Source organism: Ceratotherium simum, chromosome 10, assembly GCF_057802395.1.
Source record: "Ceratotherium simum simum isolate JZ-2026a chromosome 10, ASM5780239v1, whole genome shotgun sequence".
Taxonomy (NCBI): Eukaryota; Metazoa; Chordata; class Mammalia; order Perissodactyla; family Rhinocerotidae; genus Ceratotherium; species Ceratotherium simum.
Window position 1 is genome coordinate 35,246,990 of NC_141909.1, and position 22,972 is coordinate 35,269,961.

At 35.7% G+C, this 22,972-nt stretch overlaps 1 protein-coding gene across 2 annotated transcripts in view; it reads right to left on the bottom strand.

The window, feature by feature from the left end:
• The window catches only part of PIBF1 (progesterone immunomodulatory binding factor 1), a 198,936-nt gene that overhangs the window by 169,812 nt on the left and 6,152 nt on the right, over positions 1 to 22,972 (bottom strand). For both annotated transcript variants that reach the window (XM_014781793.2, XM_004423075.3), the window contains exons 3-5: positions 20,361 to 20,461; positions 17,568 to 17,766; positions 15,049 to 15,168 (exon numbers count right to left, since the gene is read on the bottom strand). In XM_014781793.2, the coding sequence (XP_014637279.1) occupies positions 15,049 to 15,168; positions 17,568 to 17,766; positions 20,361 to 20,461 (420 nt within the window). The remainder of the gene's footprint in view (positions 1 to 15,048; positions 15,169 to 17,567; positions 17,767 to 20,360; positions 20,462 to 22,972) is intronic.

Here is a 22,972-nt window from a genome sequence, read left to right on the forward strand (position 1 = left end):
ACCGCTAAGCCACCGGGCCAGCCAAATACATTTATCTTGTATTTAGTCACAATATCAAATTTCTGCATTAATTTTAGCTGTTTTTCAAACATAACAGAAAAAATTTTAAAATCTCCTTTCAAATTTTTATATGGATAGTTGTTATCTTCTGGCGCATCTGCTAGGGCCCTCCAAGACCATGTTAGATAATAATGAGCAACCCAGTCTGGTTGCTGATTTTAACAGAAAATGTTGTATTGTTTTACCATTTAGGATAAATTTTTTTGTCAACATTTTGCTCGTAAATTTACTTAAGTGTCTTTGTTAGGAATGGCTGCTGAATTTTATTTTATCATCTTTTATCAGCTACTGATACAATCATATGGTTGTTCTCCTTTAACCTGCTTATGTAATAGATTATCCTTTCTGACCTAGAATATAATTTAATCATGAAGTATTCTTTTGATAAATGCTAGAATTCATTTTTGAATATTTTATTTATAATTTTTGAATTTGTAGTAATAAGTAAAATTGGCCTACTAATTTGTTTTGTGTTACTTTTTTACTATCTTTTTCAGAGCTTTATATCTTTTCCAATAGTTTGATATAGTTTAATTAACTGGAATCAGCTCTTCTTATAGCCATCAGCTGTGAATCCATCTGGGGTAATCCATCTTGAACCTGGTAACTTCATCAATAGTACATCTTTATCCACCTTGTAATACTTCCATGGTAATTGTTCTACTCAAGTTCTCCACTTCTTCTGTCAAGCTTAGTAATGTACATTTTGTTGAGACATTTCACTTTTCTTTCAGTTTTCAAGGTTGTTATCACAGAGCTACATGCAATGTTTTCTTAATGTCCAATAATTCCAAATTCTTTATTTTTAATGTTCTTCTGCTTTCTTTAGATGACTACTGCATGTCTTCATTTTTCATTTTTTTCTTTAATAATAAAGGCATTTTAAGGCTATAGATTTTCCTCTGGCACACTTTAAATGTGTCTCAAGGATTTTGATAAAAAATGTTCTCATTTTCATTGCTTTTTTGTTTGTTTGTATTCCCTCTTTGATCTACAGATCAAAAGATGTTTCTTAATTTCCAAGTAAGTTTATTTCCCCTCATTTTTTAATTATCTCTAATTTTATTAAATAATGATAAAAATAGGAACTATAAAAACTGCACTTAAAAAATTATTTTACTAAGTGGTCAAGTATATACATGATAGTTTTGTAAGCTTTCCATTGACATAAAAAAATTTTTTTTCTCTGGTCAAGCAATGCTAAGCTCTGTATATAACAACTAAATCAAAATTACTGATTGAATTAATTCTTCTAGTCCTTAATTATTTTTTGTCTATTAAATCTATCCAATTCTGAAGGAAGTATATTATAAACTTTCCACCATTATTACAATTTCATTAAGTTCTTTTTTGTTTTACTGTATGATTTTGTGTAATTTATTTATTTATTTATTTATTTATTTTTCCCCCAAAGCCCCAGTAGATAGTTGTATGTCATAGTTGCACATTCTTCTAGTTGCTGTATGTGGGACGCGGCCTCAGCATGGCCGGAGAAGCAGTGCGTCTGTGCGCGCCTGGGATCCGAACCCGGGCCGCCTGCATCGGAGCGCACGCACTTAACCGCTAAGCCACAGGGCCAGCCCGTGTAATTTTTTTAAAAAAGAAGGAAAAACTAGACCACAATGTTCAAAGTCAGAACACTGGCTCCCTTTGGCTTACTCAGAGTGGGAGAAGGGGCCTGAAGGAGATTTCTGGGTATTAGTAACGTCCTACTTCTTTCTTTTTTTAACTTTTTTTTTTGAGGTATAATTGACATACAACATCATATTAGTTTCAAGTCCACAAAATAATTCGATATTTGTATATATTGTGAAATGATTACCACAATAAGTCTATTTAACATCCATCACCATACACAGCTCTGAAAAGAAAAAATCTTTTTCTTGTGATGTACTTTTAAGATCTACTCTCCTAGTAACTTTCAAATATGCAATACTGTATTATTAACTATAGTCACCATGCTGTACATTACATCCCTAGGACTTTTATTTTATTTTATAAGTGGAAGTTTGTGCCTCTTGACCCCTCATTAAGTTCTCCTTGTTTTTCTAAAATATATTTCTTTACACATACTATGTATTTGATATGTAGAAGTTTATGACCATAAAATCACCTTTTATTATTAATGGTTTTTTGTTACCCTGTTTTGTGGCTTTTATCTTAAATTCCACCTTACCTGATATTAATATTACATTTCTGTTGTCTTTTTTCATAACTGTTAGCCCATTCCTTTATTTTTCAATCTTTCTTTATCGATATGCATTAAGCATATTTCTTATAGATAAACAGAACTGGGTTTGGTTTTAAGGTCAATATTAAAGCCTCTTGCTTTCAATGGAATACTTTAGTCTATTCTTCAGCTTTCTGAAGACAAAGATTTTATCCATCTTATTTGGGGGGGGGAGGGAGGAGTCCACAGATTCTTATAGGCTAAGCTCTGCAACAATCTGTTCTGATCTTGCTTAGACCTCTCTCACACTGTCTCCAGCCTCTCACTCAGGCCAGGGGAGAAAACCCCACACTGTCATAGTCTATCTCCAAGAAGGCCTCTATCAGTTTCTTTCCTTGTATGTGGCAAGTTATTCCCTGATTAAGAAGTATAATCTATTCCTCTTAATGCTTTGTTTGACCAAAAGAATATGTCAGAAGTGATGTTCTAGGACTTCAAAGTTAGGTCCTAAGAAGGCTTTAAGCTTTGGCTTGGGTTTCTTGAATACGTGAATGCTCACCCTGGAGGAGACTGGTTGCCACGTCCTGACACGGCCATGTTGAAGGATGCCTACACTAGTGATGTGGAGAGGCCAGGTGGCAAGAGAGTGATCTGGCCCCAAACATATGACTGAAGAAGACTTCAGATGACTCCAGCCTCAGACAGTCAAGAAATATCCAGCTGAACCTATCAATCTTCAGAGCTGTGATAAAGTTGTTTTAAGTCACTAAGTTTTAGTGTGGTTTGTTATACTGCAATACATATCTGGAACCCCAGCTTTCCCAAAGCCCAAGACTTCAATCAGACCCAGCTGCCTGCTAGCCCTAGTAGCAGCTTGGCTAAGAGGCAGATCATTGGAACCGAAAGAAAGTAAAAAATGAAACGCATTTAGGTTGTCATCTTCTATGATCCCTTTACTTCCTTCTCTTTCAAATAAGCCTAAATAGCAAGGCGTAGTCTATTCAGTATTTTATATTGACTATACAATGTAACCTTAAAATGTCAGAACAAGCAGGAGTTTATTTAGCTTTGAGTTTGGTGTGGCTATACCCACTAGTCAGTAGGATGACAATTTTGTCACTATTTTTCTCTATTTGAATTGTGAAACTTCTATTCATATAATGATCCATGATAGCATCTGGCCTTTATTTGGCTAAAATGCATATTTTATATATGAAGTTGATGGCTATTTTACCATCATCTTTTGTGGTACTAATGCTACGACAAAATTAGATGCAAAAACTGGCATGGACATCATGGTGATAATACTCTATTATAAATTATTTATTCAGATGCAGCTATTATTTTTTTAGATCATTGAAGAAATTAAATCATAAAATTAAAAATGATAAAAAGAATTCTTAGACACCAAAAATATGTCTGCGGAATCTGAATTAAGAAGCTGGATTGAGATGTGTGGATCAAGAGAACGAAGTGGCCGTAGTCATGTGGATTTAAGCCAAGGTATTTGGTAAGGTCCCTCATGAGTTGTTTTCCCCTGCCACAATATGATGATATATGCCATCTTGGCCTCTAGGTTCAAAATATCATTTCAACACTTAATCAACTCTGCAAAATCTGTCCCTAAAATTAAAAATTAAGTGTTACTGGATTTAAGATTAACACCGAGATAGATTTAAAAAAAAGGTCATATTACTCTTTAAAAAGTAGTTTCCTCAGATAGCATGTATAAAATAATCAACTAAATGAAGCTTCTTCCTCATGACATCATATTTAAAATTGCCTTCATTATAGCTTTCTCACGAACTTTTTTTTCCCTCATGCACTTTTATCTGTAAGTCATTTACATTATTGGTAAAAATACAACAGGTTTGTGAAAAAGCAACAGGTTTTGAGGTGTAGGCAAGAAATGGGTTTTAGTAACTCCAAGGTGAAATGCTACAGATAGTGTTTATTCTAATTATATTATTGAACAGCTTAAATACATTAAGATATATTAATCAAGTAATGGCAATAATATATAAAATTAAAAACATGAAATTTAATTAAAAATTCAAAGATTTTTTTTTAACCTCAATTAATAAGTAAACAAAAAAAAGAAAAGAGATATTTGTGTTCATGGTCCATTAACCTTGCCACATTAGAATCCTAGGCTGTTTATTAAAATTGAGATTCTTAGTTCCATCTCAGACCAAAATCAGAACCTATGGAGGTATCCATGAATCTAAATTTTAAGCAGTGCATATTTACTTTAAATTTTAAGAGGCAAAACTATAATTGTTTACTAATGAATTTGTTAGGCACTCTAGGATAATTATAACTGGTACATATCATCGTTAAAGTGTATCTTATAAAGGAATTCTAAACTTATCGGTTGGGCAGAATAAAAAAGAAATTTCAGAAAACAAATAGTTAATAGCCCTGAAATATAAAGACCTGAATAACAAGTATCATTAACAAAATCTCATTTTCATACAATTAAAATTAACTAGATTACTCACATATGAATACTTAAGATGAGCTTCAAGGTAATCTTGCAGAGTTTTTTTCCATCAATGTAACTATGTTTCTAAACAAGGAAGTTATCTTGAACAAAACAAAACATTCCTCTTGCTTCCTAGTTATCAAAGTTCTCATAAGAGAAAAATATTTCACCATTTCCTCATGACAATTAATAGCTGTATTAACTGCAGACTCATTAATGCCTATATGTTACTGTTAACATTTCTTTTGAAACGCAAGAAGCATGCTGAAATAACGCTACAATAGCAAAACAGCTGCACATAGCTTACCTATATGTACTAGACAAAATTCTGACCTGCTATAAAGAGATTTAATAATAAAAATAGAGCACTTATGAAAACACTAAATACCACAAACAAGCTCACACACAATACAGCTTAAAATATGCTAAAATCAGACTATGTTACTGACACTACAAACAAACTCTAAACTTGAAATAAAAGATGAGCCCTACTATCCAGTGTTAGTATCTAGATATTTCCAAATAACTAAAAATCTAGAAAAAATTATGAAAGAAGATCCCAGAAACCCACTAAAATTGGCACTTCAGGAAGAGTGACCTCTTTTTTAAAGGTCAAAAAATCACATTCTATAAATTTCTAAAACAGTTTTCACCTCATATCTGCTATGAACCAGCAGATTATATGAACAAAAGCACAGTTAACTATGTACTTATGGAAATTTAACATCTCTGAATGTTTCTGTCATGTATGATTATGAAATCAGTGTAATAATTGAGACACCTTTGATCTGAAGAATACATGTTATGCCAGAAAAGTTTCAGTTTTTATAATTTTTCTCAGTTATAGATCTACTAAATTTTATTAGGAAAAAACCAGTATTTGATTGGCTTTAGGCAGTTGATATAAAATAAGGAGTATAAATGAAAATAAGGTAACAATGTAATATTTTGGCCTTTAGGTCAAAAATGACAAGATTTTCTGAGTAAACCAAAACCGGTTAACGAAATAGATAGATAAATGCTGCCACCATGTGGTTAAAAAAAACTAAGACCATTTTGGCAAAGGCAAATTCAATCCAGGAAAGTCTTGGTAAAGTGGCAAGTTTGTTTTTCTAATTGCCAGTCTCAAAACTCAGAGACATAGCTGACAAATATCTTAGTTTCTCTTAGTAACACTATGGAGTTATTATTGCTATCATTTTTGAGGCATCTATATTTGTTGGCCACTATCTCCTCTTTTAAGTTTCTATTAATTTACTACTTGTTCAATGAAATAGTAGTATCTTGTATTTATTTGTCCTGAGTTTATCATCTTGCAAGTCAATTCTTACTTTATCTGTATCGTCATTTTATGAACTTCAATTGCATTTTTTGTAGCTGTTGGTGTTCATTTGACAAATCCCAATCTTTATACATCCTCAGATAGTAAACTCAGCTCTCCAAATACCAGATTTTAGTTTCTAAACTCCAAACTTCATGCCTTTACCATGAATTCAATAATTATTAATAGGTAAAAAGTACAATCAGGGGCTGGCGGGGTGGTGTAATGGTTAACTTTGCACACGTCCCATATATAAAGTAGAGGAAGATGGGCAGTAGAAGCAGACAGAAGAACAGGACGTTAGCCCAGGGCCAATCTTCCTCAGCAAAAAGAGGACTGTCAACAGTTGTTAGCTCAGGGCTAATCTTCCTCACCAAAAAAAAAAAAGTGCAAACAACCAAAGTTACAGTGCTCAAAACCACACAGTTTGTTCACAGTCTACTAATGTGTTTTATTTTGCTTCTAACATTTTTCTTAATATTGCCTAACACGTCATTAGTCATGTCAGTACAAAGTTAAACATGTTGAGAAAAAGAGTCTCCAATGAAGCAAAGGTCTTTTTAGGGAAAGCAGGGGAATCTCAAAGTCAAATATTCTACATGCATCGACTAGATTTTCTCTTTCTTCACTTGTGCTTAAATTAAAACAAAGTTGTAACGTGGTTCCACTTCTGGTAATGGCCGTTCCCATCTGACCAATTCTACTGCAGATACAACTATAAATTCTGGACAAAATATAAAACGATTACCTAAAGGCACAGGGAAGTGACCAAAATCAGGCAGACTCTGGAGGGGAGTGCATTTGCACGACGAAGAAGGGAAGAGCACTGGGTGAGTTTCCTGGTCTTTTCTGATTTTGTTTTTTTAATGGCTTTTAGCCTGAGGGCAGGCCTACTCTGTGCCAAGTTGGATGGATAAAGGTGCAATAGAAAATCCTTCGTCTTTCTAGCTTCAAGAACCAGTAGAGTTTGGGGCAACTCAGTTGCTCTAAAGGGAGAAGAGAATTCCAAAGACAGCCAGAGAAAGGGAACTCTGAGTTCTGCGGATAATCTGTGCCAAATCTCTTGCTGACCTCTGAACAACATATGTGTAGAAGAGACCCAAGCAGTCCCACCAAGGTGAAAAAAACTGAACTGAAATTTGAGATGCTGCTCAGGAGACAGACTATGCAGTTTGAGTACAATCAAGTTAATTTCCTGCTAAAACAAAAACATCAGCACTGTCTAGAGGAACATAAAATGCAGTCTCTCCACAACATAAAAGTCACAATGTTATGGTCTAAATTTATTCTACGTTTTAAACAAACAACTTAAAGTTATTTAGCATCTGAAGAAACAGGAAAATGTGATCCATTCTTAAAAGAAAAGACAATTAACAGAAATCAACTCTGAGGTGACCCCAGATTTTGGAATTAGTAGACAAAGATTTTAAAGCAGCAATTTTAACTATTCTCAATGGTATAAAGGAAAATATGCTCATAATGAATAGAGAAATAAAAACTATAATAAACAATCAAATGGAAATCTACAAGTGAAAAAATTCCACTCTTAAATTACCCAAGAGAAACAAAAATATGTCCACACAAAAGCCCATATTCAAATGTTTGTAGCAGCTCTATTTATAATGTCTCCAAAGTGGAAATATCTCAAATGCCCATCAACTGGTGAATAAATATATCCATACAATGGAGTATTACTCAGCAATAAAAAGGAACAAACTACTGATACACAGAAAAAATGGTCTGGCAATTTCTCATAAAATTAAATATGACTAGTGGATGAACAGATGGATAGATATGTGATTAAGATAAGTATAATAAAATGTCAATGGCAGAAATTAGGTGATGGATATACTGCTGTTCACTGTAAAATTCTTTCAAATTATCTATGCTTGAAATTTTTATAATGGAAAAGAAAAATATTCTACTCTCCAGTGCTGGTGACCAATTTGAACATGCTAATTTTGAAAATATACACTGAGAGGTTATAAAAAAGAAAACACATTGGTTATAATCAGTCCGCTTATCTTCTGAGATTTTCCTTCAATTTGCCTCACTAGTTTGGTATTCTACTACTAAGAAAGACCCTACTTACCTGCAAACTCAAGATTTTACTTTGTGCTTCCTTGCCAAAATAATGTTTTAAAATGTTAAATATTGAACAAAATTGGACTTAATACTTCTATTTTCATTAAGTTTCTTTTTATTTCTACTTTTTGGCTCTCATCTTTCAAACAATAAAGAGAAAGCAATTCACCAAGAACTCATAACAACAATTCTTAAGACGTCTGTCAAATTTTTTTAAACTAAAATTTAGAAGTCTATCAATGGCTTTTTGAAAGTCTACATATTATATTCCCTAGTCCTTCGTTATACACATGTACAGTCATGCGTCACTTAACAATGGGTATACGTTCTGAGAAATGCGTCGTCAGGCGATTTCATCATTGTACGAACACCACAGAGTGTACTTACACAAACCTGGGTGGTATAGCCTACTACACACCTAGGCTATATGGTACTAATCTAATGGGACCACCATTGTATATGCAGTCTGTCGTTGACCAAAACATCGTTATGTGGTACATGACTATATAGTTATCACCCAAGTGAGATATTATATGTTCATTTATAAAACACTTTGCTGACCTTTTCCTATAGATTTATACTTGCTTAAGTATTCAGTATCCTAATCTTCATGCATTCCACAAGCTTAGTAAGGAGAGAAGTGAGGTTATAGTTTGTAGTTCTTGGAGTCCTTAATTTCTAGGGACAGGTGGGCAATCTACCAACTCTCAAGCAATTAAATCTACTCTAACTGCTCTATTTGATAACACCATTATGCACTTGCTGTAGTTTCAAGTTCATTCTTGAGATCTTCTAAAATTCTTGGTTGAATACCATCTAGTCATGTTCTTTTTCAAAGTTTATGTTTTATTCAACTTTAAAATTATAAGTCCTATGTCTCTTCCCTTAAAATAATCAGCCCTAAATATATGTAAACTAAAGACTAAAATGTTTGCTGAATTACTGTATGAAGAGATCATTCAAATAATATAATATGAAAATTCTGGATCATGACTTACTACACATCAGTAACCTGATAGTGATTGCAGCCATTAATACCATGACCATGTCCCAAGCCTTACTACAGCACTGTATCTTACCGCTTATTGAACAAAGTAATACTTCCTTTTACTTGTCAAATTTAGGAGAGCTTAGAATCAATGGACACTATCTTTCACTGGATGCATTTTCAATTTGTCCATTACAAAATAAAATATTTATTCCTGTTAGAAAGAAATCCAAATTTTCTCTCACAATAGTTAAAAGGAAAATTTATTTTTTTGGGTTGAGACTTAAAATTAATGACCACTAGAAAAGTAAAGAATTTTTGCTACTCCATTTGTATATGATGGGCATTTTTATGTTTTTCATTGTCTGCCTCTGGCCACCAATAATAAATATTCTATGTACAGTACACATACTGAAGAGGAAAGAAATATGAGAGGCCACTGGGTAAAAAGCAACAAAATAAGAACATTTCAAGTAACAGAACCAAAAACAGAAATCTCCAACTGAAAAATTAATAATTTCATTTAGTACTTTAAATAAACTAGGTGCTTCTGACTACTTAAAAAAGTCCTAGAGACAATGGTTCTCACTGATGACAACTGAACCACAGTAACCTGACAATCTCCAATCACTTCTTCAACTCACCTCCTAGTTCAAAATTTTTTTGATAACCTTCCTTTTTATAAACCTTCCTTTAATGATGATAATCCTTACTATCTTCCTTACCTGGTTATAATCACATTCTTTAGTTGTTTTTTAAACCGAGCCCCACCTTCTTGTCAAAAGAGCATATATAATCAAAACTAGCCATTAATAGCTAAGTGATCTCACTTTACTAATAAAATTATTACTATTATTTTTAAAACCATACGTGAGATATGAAGAAAATTCTTTAAAACTCATCAAGAGTAACTGAATCAACAAACACCTTTGTGTTCTAACACTTTCCCCCAAATATCATAATTACAGAAGCATATATTACTGGCAACGCCCCCAAACACAAATGATTCCTTTATCACACGGATCACACTGAAGTGGTGAGCCTTAACACAAAAATAACTGAGTGTCCAACTGCACTGCCTACACTGCTGGCTAACAACCAAATGAATGCCTTTCTACTGTTGTTGACTATGAGAAAATTTCTAAGGTTTACAACGTGATTTTATGTACGTTAGCTGTGATTTCTCCCACCTTAAAAATAAAACGAACCCCTCTCTTGACCCTACTTCCACTGTCATCTTCAATCCTATCCCTTTGCTGCCCTATGCAGCAAAATTCCACTGAAAGAACTGTCTAGACTTCTGTCTCCAATCCTTTCCTCCCATTCACTCTTAAAGACACTGAAATGGAGCTTTTGACCCCACCACTCCACTAAAACTACTCTTGACAACATTATCAATGACCCTGTTAAATACAAGGTGAATTCCCAGTCTGCATCTTACTAGACCTATCAGCAGCATTTGAAATGGCTGATCACTCTTCCTTCACAAACTTTTCTCCCTTAGCTTCTAGAACGTGAAATTCTCTTGGTTTCCTTATCTCACTGATAAATCCTCCTTCTCTACGCTACATTTCAATACTGAAGTGCCCTAGAGCTCAGGCGTTGGTCCTCTACACTCATTCTCCTCTGGTAATCTCATCCTGACTTTAAATATTATCTTTATGCTGACAACTCCAAAATGTATAGCTTCCAAAGTTCAGACCTGTATATCCAAGTAACTCTGACTGTACATCTAACAGATCTCTCAAAATCAACATGGCTAAAACCTGAACTCACTTTTGACCCTAGATCTGCCTCACTCACAACCTACCTGTCTCAGCTGAATGCAAATCCATTCTTCCAGTTAGTCCAAAAACCTTGGAGTTAATTTGACTCCATCCAATTTATCAGGAAATCCCATCAGCTTTCCTTTGAAATATATACAGGATCCAACCCGTTCATATCACTTCTACTGCTACCATCCTGATATGAAGCACTATCACTTCTTACCTAGATTACTACAACAGCCTTATAATAAGCCTCTCTGCTTCCATCCTTATAGCTCTAAAGTCTAGTCTCAGCAAAAAAACCCCCATTATCTGGGACATTAAGAACGTTCTTTAACACTCTTTGAGGGTCTACTATATAGACCCAGCCAGAATGATCCTCTTACGAATTATCAGATTGTGTCACATCTCTTTCCAAAATCCTGCAATGCTTCCTTTCACTTAGGGTTAAAATCAAAGTCCTTAAAATGACCTCAACAGACCCATTACCTCTCTGATATTATCTCCAACTATTCTCCTCTATTCACCCATTCCAGTCACATTGGCCTCCTCATTGCTCCACAAACACCAAGGCACCCTCTTGCTTTTGCACTGGCTGTTCCCTCTGCCTGGAATTTCTTCCTAGAGAATTTTGTTGTACCCCTCACCTTCAAATCTTTGGAAACTTCTAACCTCCTCAATGATGCCTACCAGCTGACCTTATACAATTCAGAATATGCTTTCTTCTCTGCTCTCCAGGCAGTGCTACTGATTATCCTATTCTATTTCTTCTTTTTTCCTTTGCAGTTATCACCTTCTACCATACTACATGATTTGCTTATTTCTAATGTTTACTGTTTGTTTCCCTACACTCCTTTTAAAATATAAGTTCCAAGAGGCCAGAGATCACTGTTTTGTTCACTGAGGTATGCCAAGTACCTAGAATAATGCTTGCCACATAGTAGATGTACAATAAATACTCACTGAATGAATTTCATTCTTATAATAATGACCATGTGAGGTAGGTGTTACGTATTATCATCCCTATTTTACAGATGGCAAGGTTGTAAGATCGGGGGCGGGGAGTAGAGATGACTAAGTTTTTTATCCAAGATTATCACACCATTTGTCAAACGGCGGTGATGGAACTCAAATCAGTATCTTTGAATTCTCCAAATACTAGAGCAGTAAATAATTTAACAACCATTTCGAAAAATAACCCCCCACAATATATAGTTAAGCTAAATTTCTTTTAATATTAAATATTAATATTTATTGTTTATTATATCCTTACAAAAAAGTCTTCACTGGTTTGACTTTTAATTTAAAAATATTCAGTTTATTTTTTCTCAGCGTTGGGCAGAAGACCCAAACTTTAAGGGTGGCTTTAATATAAAGGTGATTCTATTGTATCAAAATCATATTCTCTGAATTTCTAAGACCTTCTATTAAGTAGATAAGGCAATGCTTAATTTCTCTTTTCCTGATTGGGATTCAATTCTGTTTATATTATAAAATTTAGGAAAAGGTTTAAGACAGAGAAGTATATTTTCAGCTGAGAGGTGATAAAACTTTAAGAAACAAACTTGCACATGGAAGGGCTCTGTGATGGTTAATGTTATGTGTCAACCTGGTTAGGTCATGGCACCCAAATATTTGGCCAACCATTATTTTAGATGCTTCTAGGAAGGTACTTTTTAGATGATTAACATTAAAATCAGCAGACTTTGAGTAAAGCAGATTACCCTTCATAATGCAGTAGGTCTCACACAATCAGCTGAAGGCCTTACTGGAATAAGGACTGACCTCCCCTGAGCAAGAAGGAATTCTATCAGCGGACTGTCTTTGGATTCAAACTGCAACTCTTCCCCGAATCTCTAGCCTGCCAGCCTATGCCATCAGATTTTGGACTCGCCAAGCCTCCACAATCACGTGAGACAATTCCTTAAAATAAATCTCTCTCTCTATATATACACATATGCTATTGGTTCTGTTTCTCTGAAGAACCCTGACTCATCAAGGTTCACAAACAAAACTGTTTCTATGTTCAAGAGTTATTAGTGCGTTAAAAACACTGAGAAACCCTATCAGTCACACTAGTGTTAATTATCTATGCTTTCCTATCAATAAAATAATAAAAGTGTTAGCAAGGTTGAAAAACAAAAAACTCTGGGATACAATGCCATTACTGACCCTTGGGAGTAGAGAGACTCGCTTTACCACACAATAAAAACATATCACATACTAATGATAATTCTAGAGTTGCTAGCTTTTTTTTTTTTTTTCAGCCTAAGGAATCCTTTGTTCAAGAGAAACCACTCTTAGAATCCCCAAATGTTAACGTGATTAAAAGAGAGGTGATTTGATTTAAACAAGGACAGGAAACTCTTCCAGACCTCCTCTTAAAAAATAAGAAGTCGAGGCCGGCCTGGTGGCGCAAGCAGTTAAGTGCGCACGCTCCACTGCGGTGGCCCGGGGTTCACCAGTTTGGATCCCGGGCGCACAGCAACGCACCGCTTGGCAAGCCATGCTGTGGCGGCATCCCATATAAAGTGGAGGAAGATGGGCATGGACGTTAGCCCAGGGCCAGTCTTCCTTGGCAAAAAGAGGAGTAGTGGCAGATGTTAGCTCAGGGCCAATCTTCCTCACAAAAAAAAAAAAAAGTCGTCACTGAGGGCTGCTGAAGTACTTTGAGGTGCTACAGAACCAAGTCTGAAAACCAGTCCAACTGCCTTGCCCCCAACAAACCCTGTGGTGTACTGTCACCACCACCATCCTGGGCATTTTATAGAAACTACAGACATTAAATGATTTGCTCAAGGCTGAAAAATTAGTTAGCAGCCAAACTGAGGCCTTCTAACCTTGCCCTTTATTATCTTGACTATAGATGCAAATTTTTAAAAAACTAAAAGCTATCTTTTTGTCTTTTTTTTTTTTTGCTGGGAAAGATTCACCCTGAGCTAACATCTGTTGCCAACCTTCCTCTTTTTTTTTTTCCCTCCCCAAAGCCCCAGTACATAGTTGTGTATAGTTCTAAATTCTTCTAGGTCTTCTATGTGAGCTGCCGCCGCAGCATGGCTACTGACAGACGAGTGGTGTGGTTCTGCACCTGGGAACTGAACCTGAGCCACTGAAGTAGAACGCGCCAAACTTGAACCACTAGGCCATCAGGGCTGGGCGAAAAGCTATCTTTCTAAATATGCAAAAACAGTTTACCTGCGCAATGTGGCAGGTTAGCAGAAGGAAGAAAACACACAACAGAACCCTGTAGTAGGGTTCATATTGGCACATCTGCCTCTCTGGCATTGCTCCTGCTGACTTCACTGTTCCTATGAGGAGAGGAAGGGTGCTGAGGCTTTATTTTACCTGTAATATTGGCTCTATACTAATGACATAAGTAGATTCTGTCCAGGATTAATAGTGCAGCAAATTACAGCATTGAAATATAAATTAAATTATAATTATTTATTTCCGGACAACAGATTTTTGGTAAAAGCTGGCCTTATAATAGGACATAAAATATTTATATGCAACTTTGTAAAAAATCACGTTTTTACCTTGAAACATAAACATGAGCAATTCAATGAAATGAATGGATAAACAGTATTATTTTCTCCATTTGACACAGCAAGAAATATTAAATGACTTGTTCAAGGTCACATGGAAAATGAGTGTCAAGATATCATTTAAGGTTCTAACTCTAATCTACTAGAATTTGAACTCTAGAAGGGCAGACACTGTCTCTCTTGTGTTCACTGCTGCCAGCACCTACCACAGCACCATGCACATCACTGGGGTTGACGCTAATATCAGGGCACATGCTCTGAACAAGTACTAGGAGAGCTGACTGCATTTGATAAAGAGGGAAAATGACTGATAAATGGACAGTAGTTCCCTTTCATACCACAAACAAGGCTAATCTGTACTGAAGAACGGAGACTGAAATGAGTTACAAGAACAAAATGCTCAACCATGGATTACAGGTCAATATCATGGACTTACATCATCCATCTTTAAGACGATTATTTCCAATTGAACCTCATTCCCACTACTTATGAAGAGTGGCAGCAGTCAGCATCCCCTGGTCCTATTTTTTCTATCATTTGACTTTTATATTCTGCATCACAAATCTTGAGAAACTCCTTATAGAAAAAGTTGGAGCCTCTTCCCACCAGCAATCAAAATCATACAAACCTCTGTCAGTTGTTTCAATTGGCCTTTGTTTTCACTTAATTCTTCTGATAGGTCATTCTTTTTCACTTGTAGTTCAGAAATTTCCTTTCTTAATGGATCCACCAGTTCATAGAACCGAATCTTTTAAAAAAAAAATCAAATTAATAAGCAGTCTTGAAATTCAAATTACAATTAAAATTTGCTAATTTATAGCACTCTCAATTATCAGTAATCAAAAGAAGTATTAAGGTAATAAAAGGAAAGAGTTAAGGAGTTTCAGATTATATGCCTGTACAATAAAGTTTTGTTTTACTGGTACAAAACTAAAACAAGACAGTGGTTAATTGACTCTGACCACTAATACTTTATTGTCTTAATGTTGAATTCAATTCCCTCAAGGCCCAGATTATCTAGGACTCCTCATCCCTGACACTGTGTCTCTTTCCTCTCTTCTATCAATACTCCATTTACTACTTACTCATCTCCTACTACTGCTCATGCCAACTATCTGCTTGTTACTTCCTGAACACATCAAGTGTTCAAGAGTTTTGCTCTTGCTGTTTCCTCTCAGAGAGAAGTTCTTCCCACATATAAAGTCGTGGCTCAGCTTTCACTCCCTTCAGGTCTCTGAGCAAATGTCCCCCTACCAGTAAAGCTCTCCTTGATCCCCCCAACCTGATTTAAAATAGCATCCCCACCTGGTGAAGAAAGAAAGTCCCTATTCTTCACTCCTGCTCTCTTCTCCATAGCATTTATGACAAACATTCTATATATTTTACTTTTAATTTACTGTCTGTGTTGTTCCACCAGCATGTAAGCTCCATGAGGGCAAAAATTTTTGTCTGGTTTGTACATTGCTCTATCTCCGATGCCTAAATATACAATAAGCCTACATCCCAGGCTCTTGGTGAAGCTCTACTTACCACCACTGCAGTGTAAGGGTGAATCAGGAGTGTCTTTCATATCACTACTTCCATTCAGTTCAGACCTCTCTTCTCACTCATAATTCTCTCAGGGGAATTTGCCTGCCCTAACCTAGTAAAGTGTTCTACCTGACAAGTTTCTATAAAACTAAGAACCCACGAGCAAATTAGGAGAGGGTAATTAGGGACTATGTATTCTATAGGCATACAACCTGAGACTCCTTAATATATTGCTGTATTGCAAGAGTACCATATCTGTTAAGAGGCAAGTCCTAAGGTTAGTCCTCAACACAATGGATCTACATATAATTAATTAATTAGCATAATAATACCTGTGAAAACAAAGATATGACAAGGAACATCAACAAATCAGACAGCAAAAATATGTATGACTGCCACTAATGGGATACTTGATATCTACTATGGATAAAGCTTCAAGGACAGCACTTAAGATATTTAATTTGCTTTGGACAGTACATGCTGGGCAGAAAAATTATATCTGAGCTATTTAAATAAAAAGCTGGACAAAAAGGTAATACTTCATTTCATAGAAAATCATTAATCTGGAAACCTTATCCAAATCAGAACCAAGAGTAGCAACCACCACTCTAGCAAAAATAATAGGTAATATTTATTATGTATTTACTATGTTCTAAGTTCTGTGCTGAGCATTTTAGGTACATAATCATAGCTAATCTTCACAATTACCTCAATAGAAGGCACTATGATTATTATTAACCTTTTTATAGATGAAAAAAATTCAAGCCTCTTAAGGTGAAATAACATCTATATATCAGAAACCAGCAGTTCTTAATGTGTGGTCTGGGGAGCTCCCCCACTACTCTGAGACCCTTTCAGGGAATTCATAAGATCAAAACTATTTTCCTAATAATACTAAGATTTTTTTGCCCGTTTTACTCTCATTCTTTTATGCCTGGTCAGTGGCATTTGCCAGTGACTACATGATGTGTGATGATATCATCACCTTTAAGGCTAATGGAATGTGTGCTTATGTACTTGTGTTTTAGAAATGTCTCAGTTTTCATTTCTAATACGATAAATATTAACAGATATAGTGCATCTAAACAAGAGCTCTTTGGGGTCTCAGTAATTTTTAGAGTGTAAAGGGATGAGGACACCAAACAATTTGAGACCACTGCCATAGACCAATTCTATGTATAGATTTGTATAACCAACACTGCAATCGAGATCCTGAACTAGATCCATAAAGATCTCCCTTATCCAACCCCTTTATCATCATATATCAACTCCCCTCTCCTCAACTATCCCTAACCCCCAGTAACTACTATCTGTTGTTTATCTCTATAATTTTTCATTTTGGTGGATTTTACAAACCACCAGTTTATGGTAAGAAAATTCATTTCTATAGACTATGCAGCCATTAACTTCAGAGCTCTATTTATTGCTTGACTTCTGAGATCAATGGTCAAGACTCTAAAATTTGCTGATTGAACACCATTCACCATCTTCAGATCAGGGCCATAAAATAATTTATCAATTGGGTACTTCAAAAGTTATGGCTACAACATAAATGGCAAATTTTAGTCTGAAAATATATGCATTTTTTTTTTTCTTTAAATGATACAAGACACTTACAGATACATATTCAGGAATAGAAAGCTGATCTTCAGGAAAACCTTTTAGTTTCATATATTGCTCCTCTGTCAAGTCAAAGTCACGCAGGTTTCGACGAATATCTCCAGCTTTCTCTCTTAGCTGAAGATTTGTCTCTTCTAGTTGTTTCTGTCTCAATAAAATAGTTTCCATTTCTTGTTTCATCAGTTCTTGATATTTTCTACGTTAAGAGAGAATTTATGGCAGGCTTAAAAAAATTCTTGAGATTTAATTTTCTCAAAGTCACCTTTTTATAGTAACATAAAATTAGGAAATGAGAAGCTCAATAGTATTTTTGGCTCTAGCTAAATGCTTATTTACTTAACCAGTTAAACATAAACTGACAATTCTATACTAAGTACTAAATGTGCAGCCACATAAATTATTAAACAGAGAATATTCTTAAAGAATAATTTTAAAAATTCAAATTACAAAAGTATACATTTCCTCTGCTTAAGGTTTAAGTCTTATACATCTGCTTTGGACCCTACTCATTAATTTTCACTTCCTTTTATCCAGGTACTTCAAGGTATACCTCTTTAAGATGGTATACCCCATAAGGTATTCATTCAGCCAATGAGGTAATGAAAACAGTAATCTGCACATAATCATCATTCTCAAAGAATACATGGAGTAGACATTGTTATTATTAGTTACCCACCCAAAGACTTTGAGCAAGAAGTGACCATCTGATTTTTTCCCCTCCCTACTGTATCACTCCCATCAACATAAAAACATTGTTATTTCTCCAAACTTACAACAAATGAACAAACGAAAAACACAACTTTTGACTCCATTTCACTGCGGCCTCTGTTTGCTCCCCCATGGAGCAAAACTTCTCAAAAGCTGTCTATATTCACCGTCTCCAACGCTTTTCCTCTTCAACCCATGCCAGTCAGGTTTTCACCCTCCTACTGAAATCTCAAGGTCACCAATGCCATCTAGATTGCTAACAGTCAATTCTCAGTTCTTTTCTCCCTAACCTATTGATAGCGTTTGACACAAGTCAAACATCAAGTCACATCTCTTCTTCCTCATACACTTCGTTCTCCTGGGTTCCAAGACACCATACTCTCTTCACGTTTCTCCTATTTTACTGGTGGTGCTTTCTCAGTTTTCTTTTCTGGTTTGTCTTAATGTTGGAGCACCTGGTCCTCTCCTCTTTCTATATTCACTCCCTCGGGGAATTCATCCAGCCTCATTCATGACGTAGATACTGTCTATATACTAACGACTCCCAGATTTATATCTCTAGACCAGACTTTTCATATACCTCCACATGGATTTCTAATAAGACAACTCTAATTTAACATGTGCAAAATGAACTCTCCCTCTTTACTCACATACCTATTCGAATCACTATGTTTTCTCCATCTTAGTTGACAGCAACTCCATCCCTTCATTTATTCAGGCCAAAAATGGTGGCACAATCCCTGGCTCCTCTTTTTCTCTTAAACCTCACATCTAATCCATTAGGACATCCTATCAGCTCTACCTTCAAAACATATTCAGAATCTTAACTACTTTTTACCACCATCAGCTATCAGGAGGATTACAGCAATAGGCTCCTAACTGTCCTCTCAGCATCATTCCATCAGATAACTGTCTAAACAATTAGAGTAGAAGCTCTATTATTGAATGCAGTGGTTTTCAAAGTGTTATCCCCGAACCAGCAGCAGCTCAACATTACCTGGGAACTGGGTAGAAATGCAGATTCTCAGGACACAGCCTAAATCAGAACCTGAGGGTGGGACCCAACAACCTTTTTTTAACAAGACTTCCAGGTAGTTCTGATGCATTCTAAAGTTTGAGAGCCACTGATCTAATGTGATAGTGACTAATAATTGGTCAGATAATTTTTTAAAATATCAGTTAAACAGTGAAATCTTACAAAGGGAAAAGATACCTACTTTACACATTTACTTCTAATTAAAATATAGAAATAAACACTCATCTGCCAAATTTTTTACATATGGTTCAGATTTTTTTTAATACAGAGGTATGCTTTGTTTTTGTGTAAATCATTCTTCATAATTTCCAAGTTCAATCTCATTACAATGGAGGAGACCTTAAAAGATACTTGGGAAGAAATCTGAGAGGATACTTTTTATGGATTTGTTTGATGTTTTGCCCCTAATCTCTAAACCTGCCTTGCTTACACTTAATTTGATGATTTTTTTAGTCCCTCACTTTTACTGAATCTTTCTAAAGACTTTATTATAGTTTTCATAGAAATGACACATCTTTTTTGTACTCCTACTTCCTCATATAATTTTTAATTAAGTTATATAAGTATAATAAGTACTATTGGCATAGGCATATTTGAGAGTAAACACAATGGACTCTTGATAAGTACACACTGAGCTGGAGAAAGTATGCAGGCAAACAGAAGGTACTTTAAGCCAGGAGAGTTCAATGGGCCGTGAGACTCAATCAGTATGCTTTACAGAGCAAAAGAAGAAAGGTTAATCCAGACAGCAGGTTAAGTGGTGGTCAGTTTAGAGAGCTTCCACTGTCGTCTGCGGTTACTCACATTGGCAATGTTTGCTGAATGAATAGTGAATTTTGACTTTTTGTATTTTGTGTTCTGTATCCAGTAACCTACTTTTTTTGTTGCTCTGGATGTAAAAATTATGACCACCTTTGACTTTAAATTTCTCTATTTTAGCATATAATTATAATCACATGCATGAACAGGTAATGATGTTACTTCTTTTTTTTTTTTAACTTTTAACTGCTAAATAGGTATTGTGGCTTTTTAAAAACTTTTCTTACCTGGCATCCTTCTGCTGGAAAGTCAATTGGTTGTCTAATCTCAATGTTAGTACCTGCTTTTGGTGAAGTGCATCATTAAGTTTCTCTTCCAATTCTTCAATCTTAATTAAGAGAAAAGGTAAATTATATGGTTAATTTTCAAATTTATCATAAAAAAATCTTCTGTTTGAAAAATACTAAACATAAAAAAAGCACTTAAAAGAAACAGGCTAAAAATGGATAGAAGATTTTTTGCAATGGTTGTGTCCACAAACTACAAAGTCTGTTCATACAAATGGTTTCTAAACTATGGTTTGAAACTGCTGCCTCATAAATGGTTTTTTGCCAGGCTATCATTAAGACCATTTTTTTCCCTTAACCCACTCACTGAGAAGCCCATTGACAACAGGGATTGTATGCTAGTGCCTCGCCCAGGTAATTATTTCCAGGCCAGATCCTGCATTTGTACTCTAAATCCATATATCTGACTACTACACATCTTCCACTGGCTACTATAAACGTCCAAAGCAAAACTAGTCATTAACCCTACCTAATCCTATATTCCTTGCACCTCCCTAGTTTCCAAAGCAAAAAAATTTGAGTTGTGTTTGATATGTCTAATTCTCTCTCACTGCTTATTCTGATCAGACACCATTTTTTTGTTGCTGAGTTTACTCATAAATTGCTGTCAAAACTGTCCTCTTTAACAGCCACTGACAAGTCTTCAGTTAGACCCATATCACCTCTCTCCTGGACTATTATAATGGTTTCCTCACTGGTTTCCCTGCCTCCAGTTTTGTCAACCTCCAAACCTATCTTCCTTTATTTTACCTTTTAAAAATGCTATCAAAAATTTATTTCCCCAGTTCTACATCCTTCAGAGGATGCTGTCTTCAGAATAAATTCCAAACTTCATGGCATAATATACTAGTCCCTCTTTATCTGGCCCTCACCAATCACTTTTCTTGTCACTAGCTTAAAAGAAAACACTGTTCCAGCCAAATTAAGTGCCTGCCATTCCCCACATATGCTGTGCTCTCTCTTAATCCTCTATGCACTTGGATTTTGCTCTTAGTCTGTTTAGAAAATTCTTTACTCTCTCCCTGTCAACACAGGCAATTCTTGTTCACCTTTTAAAATAGATTATTTAACAGCCAATCCTTAATATCCCCCTCTCTACTGCATCATCAAATTCCCCCTCTCTACTGGATCATTCCTATCATTAACCAAACATGTTCTATCTTCCACTAAGAAAACAACAAACCACACCCCTTTGATCACACCACTGCCTTTGCTAGAGTACCATTTTTCTAATCATCATCAGAGCAAAACTTCAATACGGTTTTTGTCCCATACTATTCCAGTAAAACTATTCTTGTTGAAGTTATGAATCACCTCCTTAATGCCCAGTCCAATGGTTATTTCTGCATATTTATCTTACTTAGCATGATTTGACAGAGTTGACTGCTCCATCCTCTTCTGGCTTTCATGATTCTCCTCTCTGGTTTTCTTCCTAACTCACTGGACACTCTCAAGCTTCTGAGGCTCCTTTGCTGGATTCTCTTCCTCTACCCCATTTCTAAATGCTGCACTCCCCCTTGACTTGATTTGGGGCTCTCTGTTCTCCCTAGGTAAAGTCATCCAATCCCATGGCTTTAAGTGCCACACACGCACACGCGCGCGCACACACACACACATATATCTAGTCATGTTTTCTCCCCTAAACTCCAACTGACAATTCCATTCAGGAATCTAACAGGAATTTAAAGTTTAACATATTCAAAACACAACTTATATTTTACCTCCCAGATCAGTTTTCTCCCAGCCTTCCACTTCTCCATAAATGGCTCCAGTTGAAGCCAACAACTCAGGAGTCTTATATAAAGCAACTGCCTAATAACTGTCTTTTGCTTCTACCTTATCTACCCTTAGTCTATCACTTCAGTGCCATTTTGAATATAAAAATCAGGACACGTAACTCCAATTGCCTAAATCTGCCAATAGCTTCTCCGACTACATAATCTAAAGCGAGGGTTAATAAACAATGATGATGGGCAAAATTTAGCCCAGGTTCTACACAGCCCATGAGCTAAGAATGGGTTTTAAATTTGTAAGTGTTGTAAAACAACAACAACAACAAAGAATAATAAGTGCTAGACCATATGTGACCCACAAAGCATAAAATATTTACTGTATGGCCCTTTACAGAACAAGTTTGCTGACTCCTTATCTAAGGTAGCCATTGCTAAGTGATGCTACATCATATGACCTTGAAGATACCTTGTTTGTTTTTTGATTATGTCTCTCACTTGAATGGGATCTCCATATAAAAGGGACTCTGTCATATTTATTGCTATATTCCCAGCAACATGTCTCAATAAATGTCTTCCCCCTCCCCCCAAAAGCCCCAGTAGATAGTTGTATGTCATAGCTGCACATCCTTCTAGTTGCTGTATGTGGGATGTGGCCTCAGCATGGCCGGAGAAGCAGTGCGTCGGTGCGCACCCGGATCCGAACCCGGGCCGCCAGTAGCGCAGTGCGCGCACTTAACCGCTAAGCCACAGGGCCGGCCCTCAATAAATGTCTTAAATCAACAAACGATAACCACATTCCTCATAATTACTATTTTACAA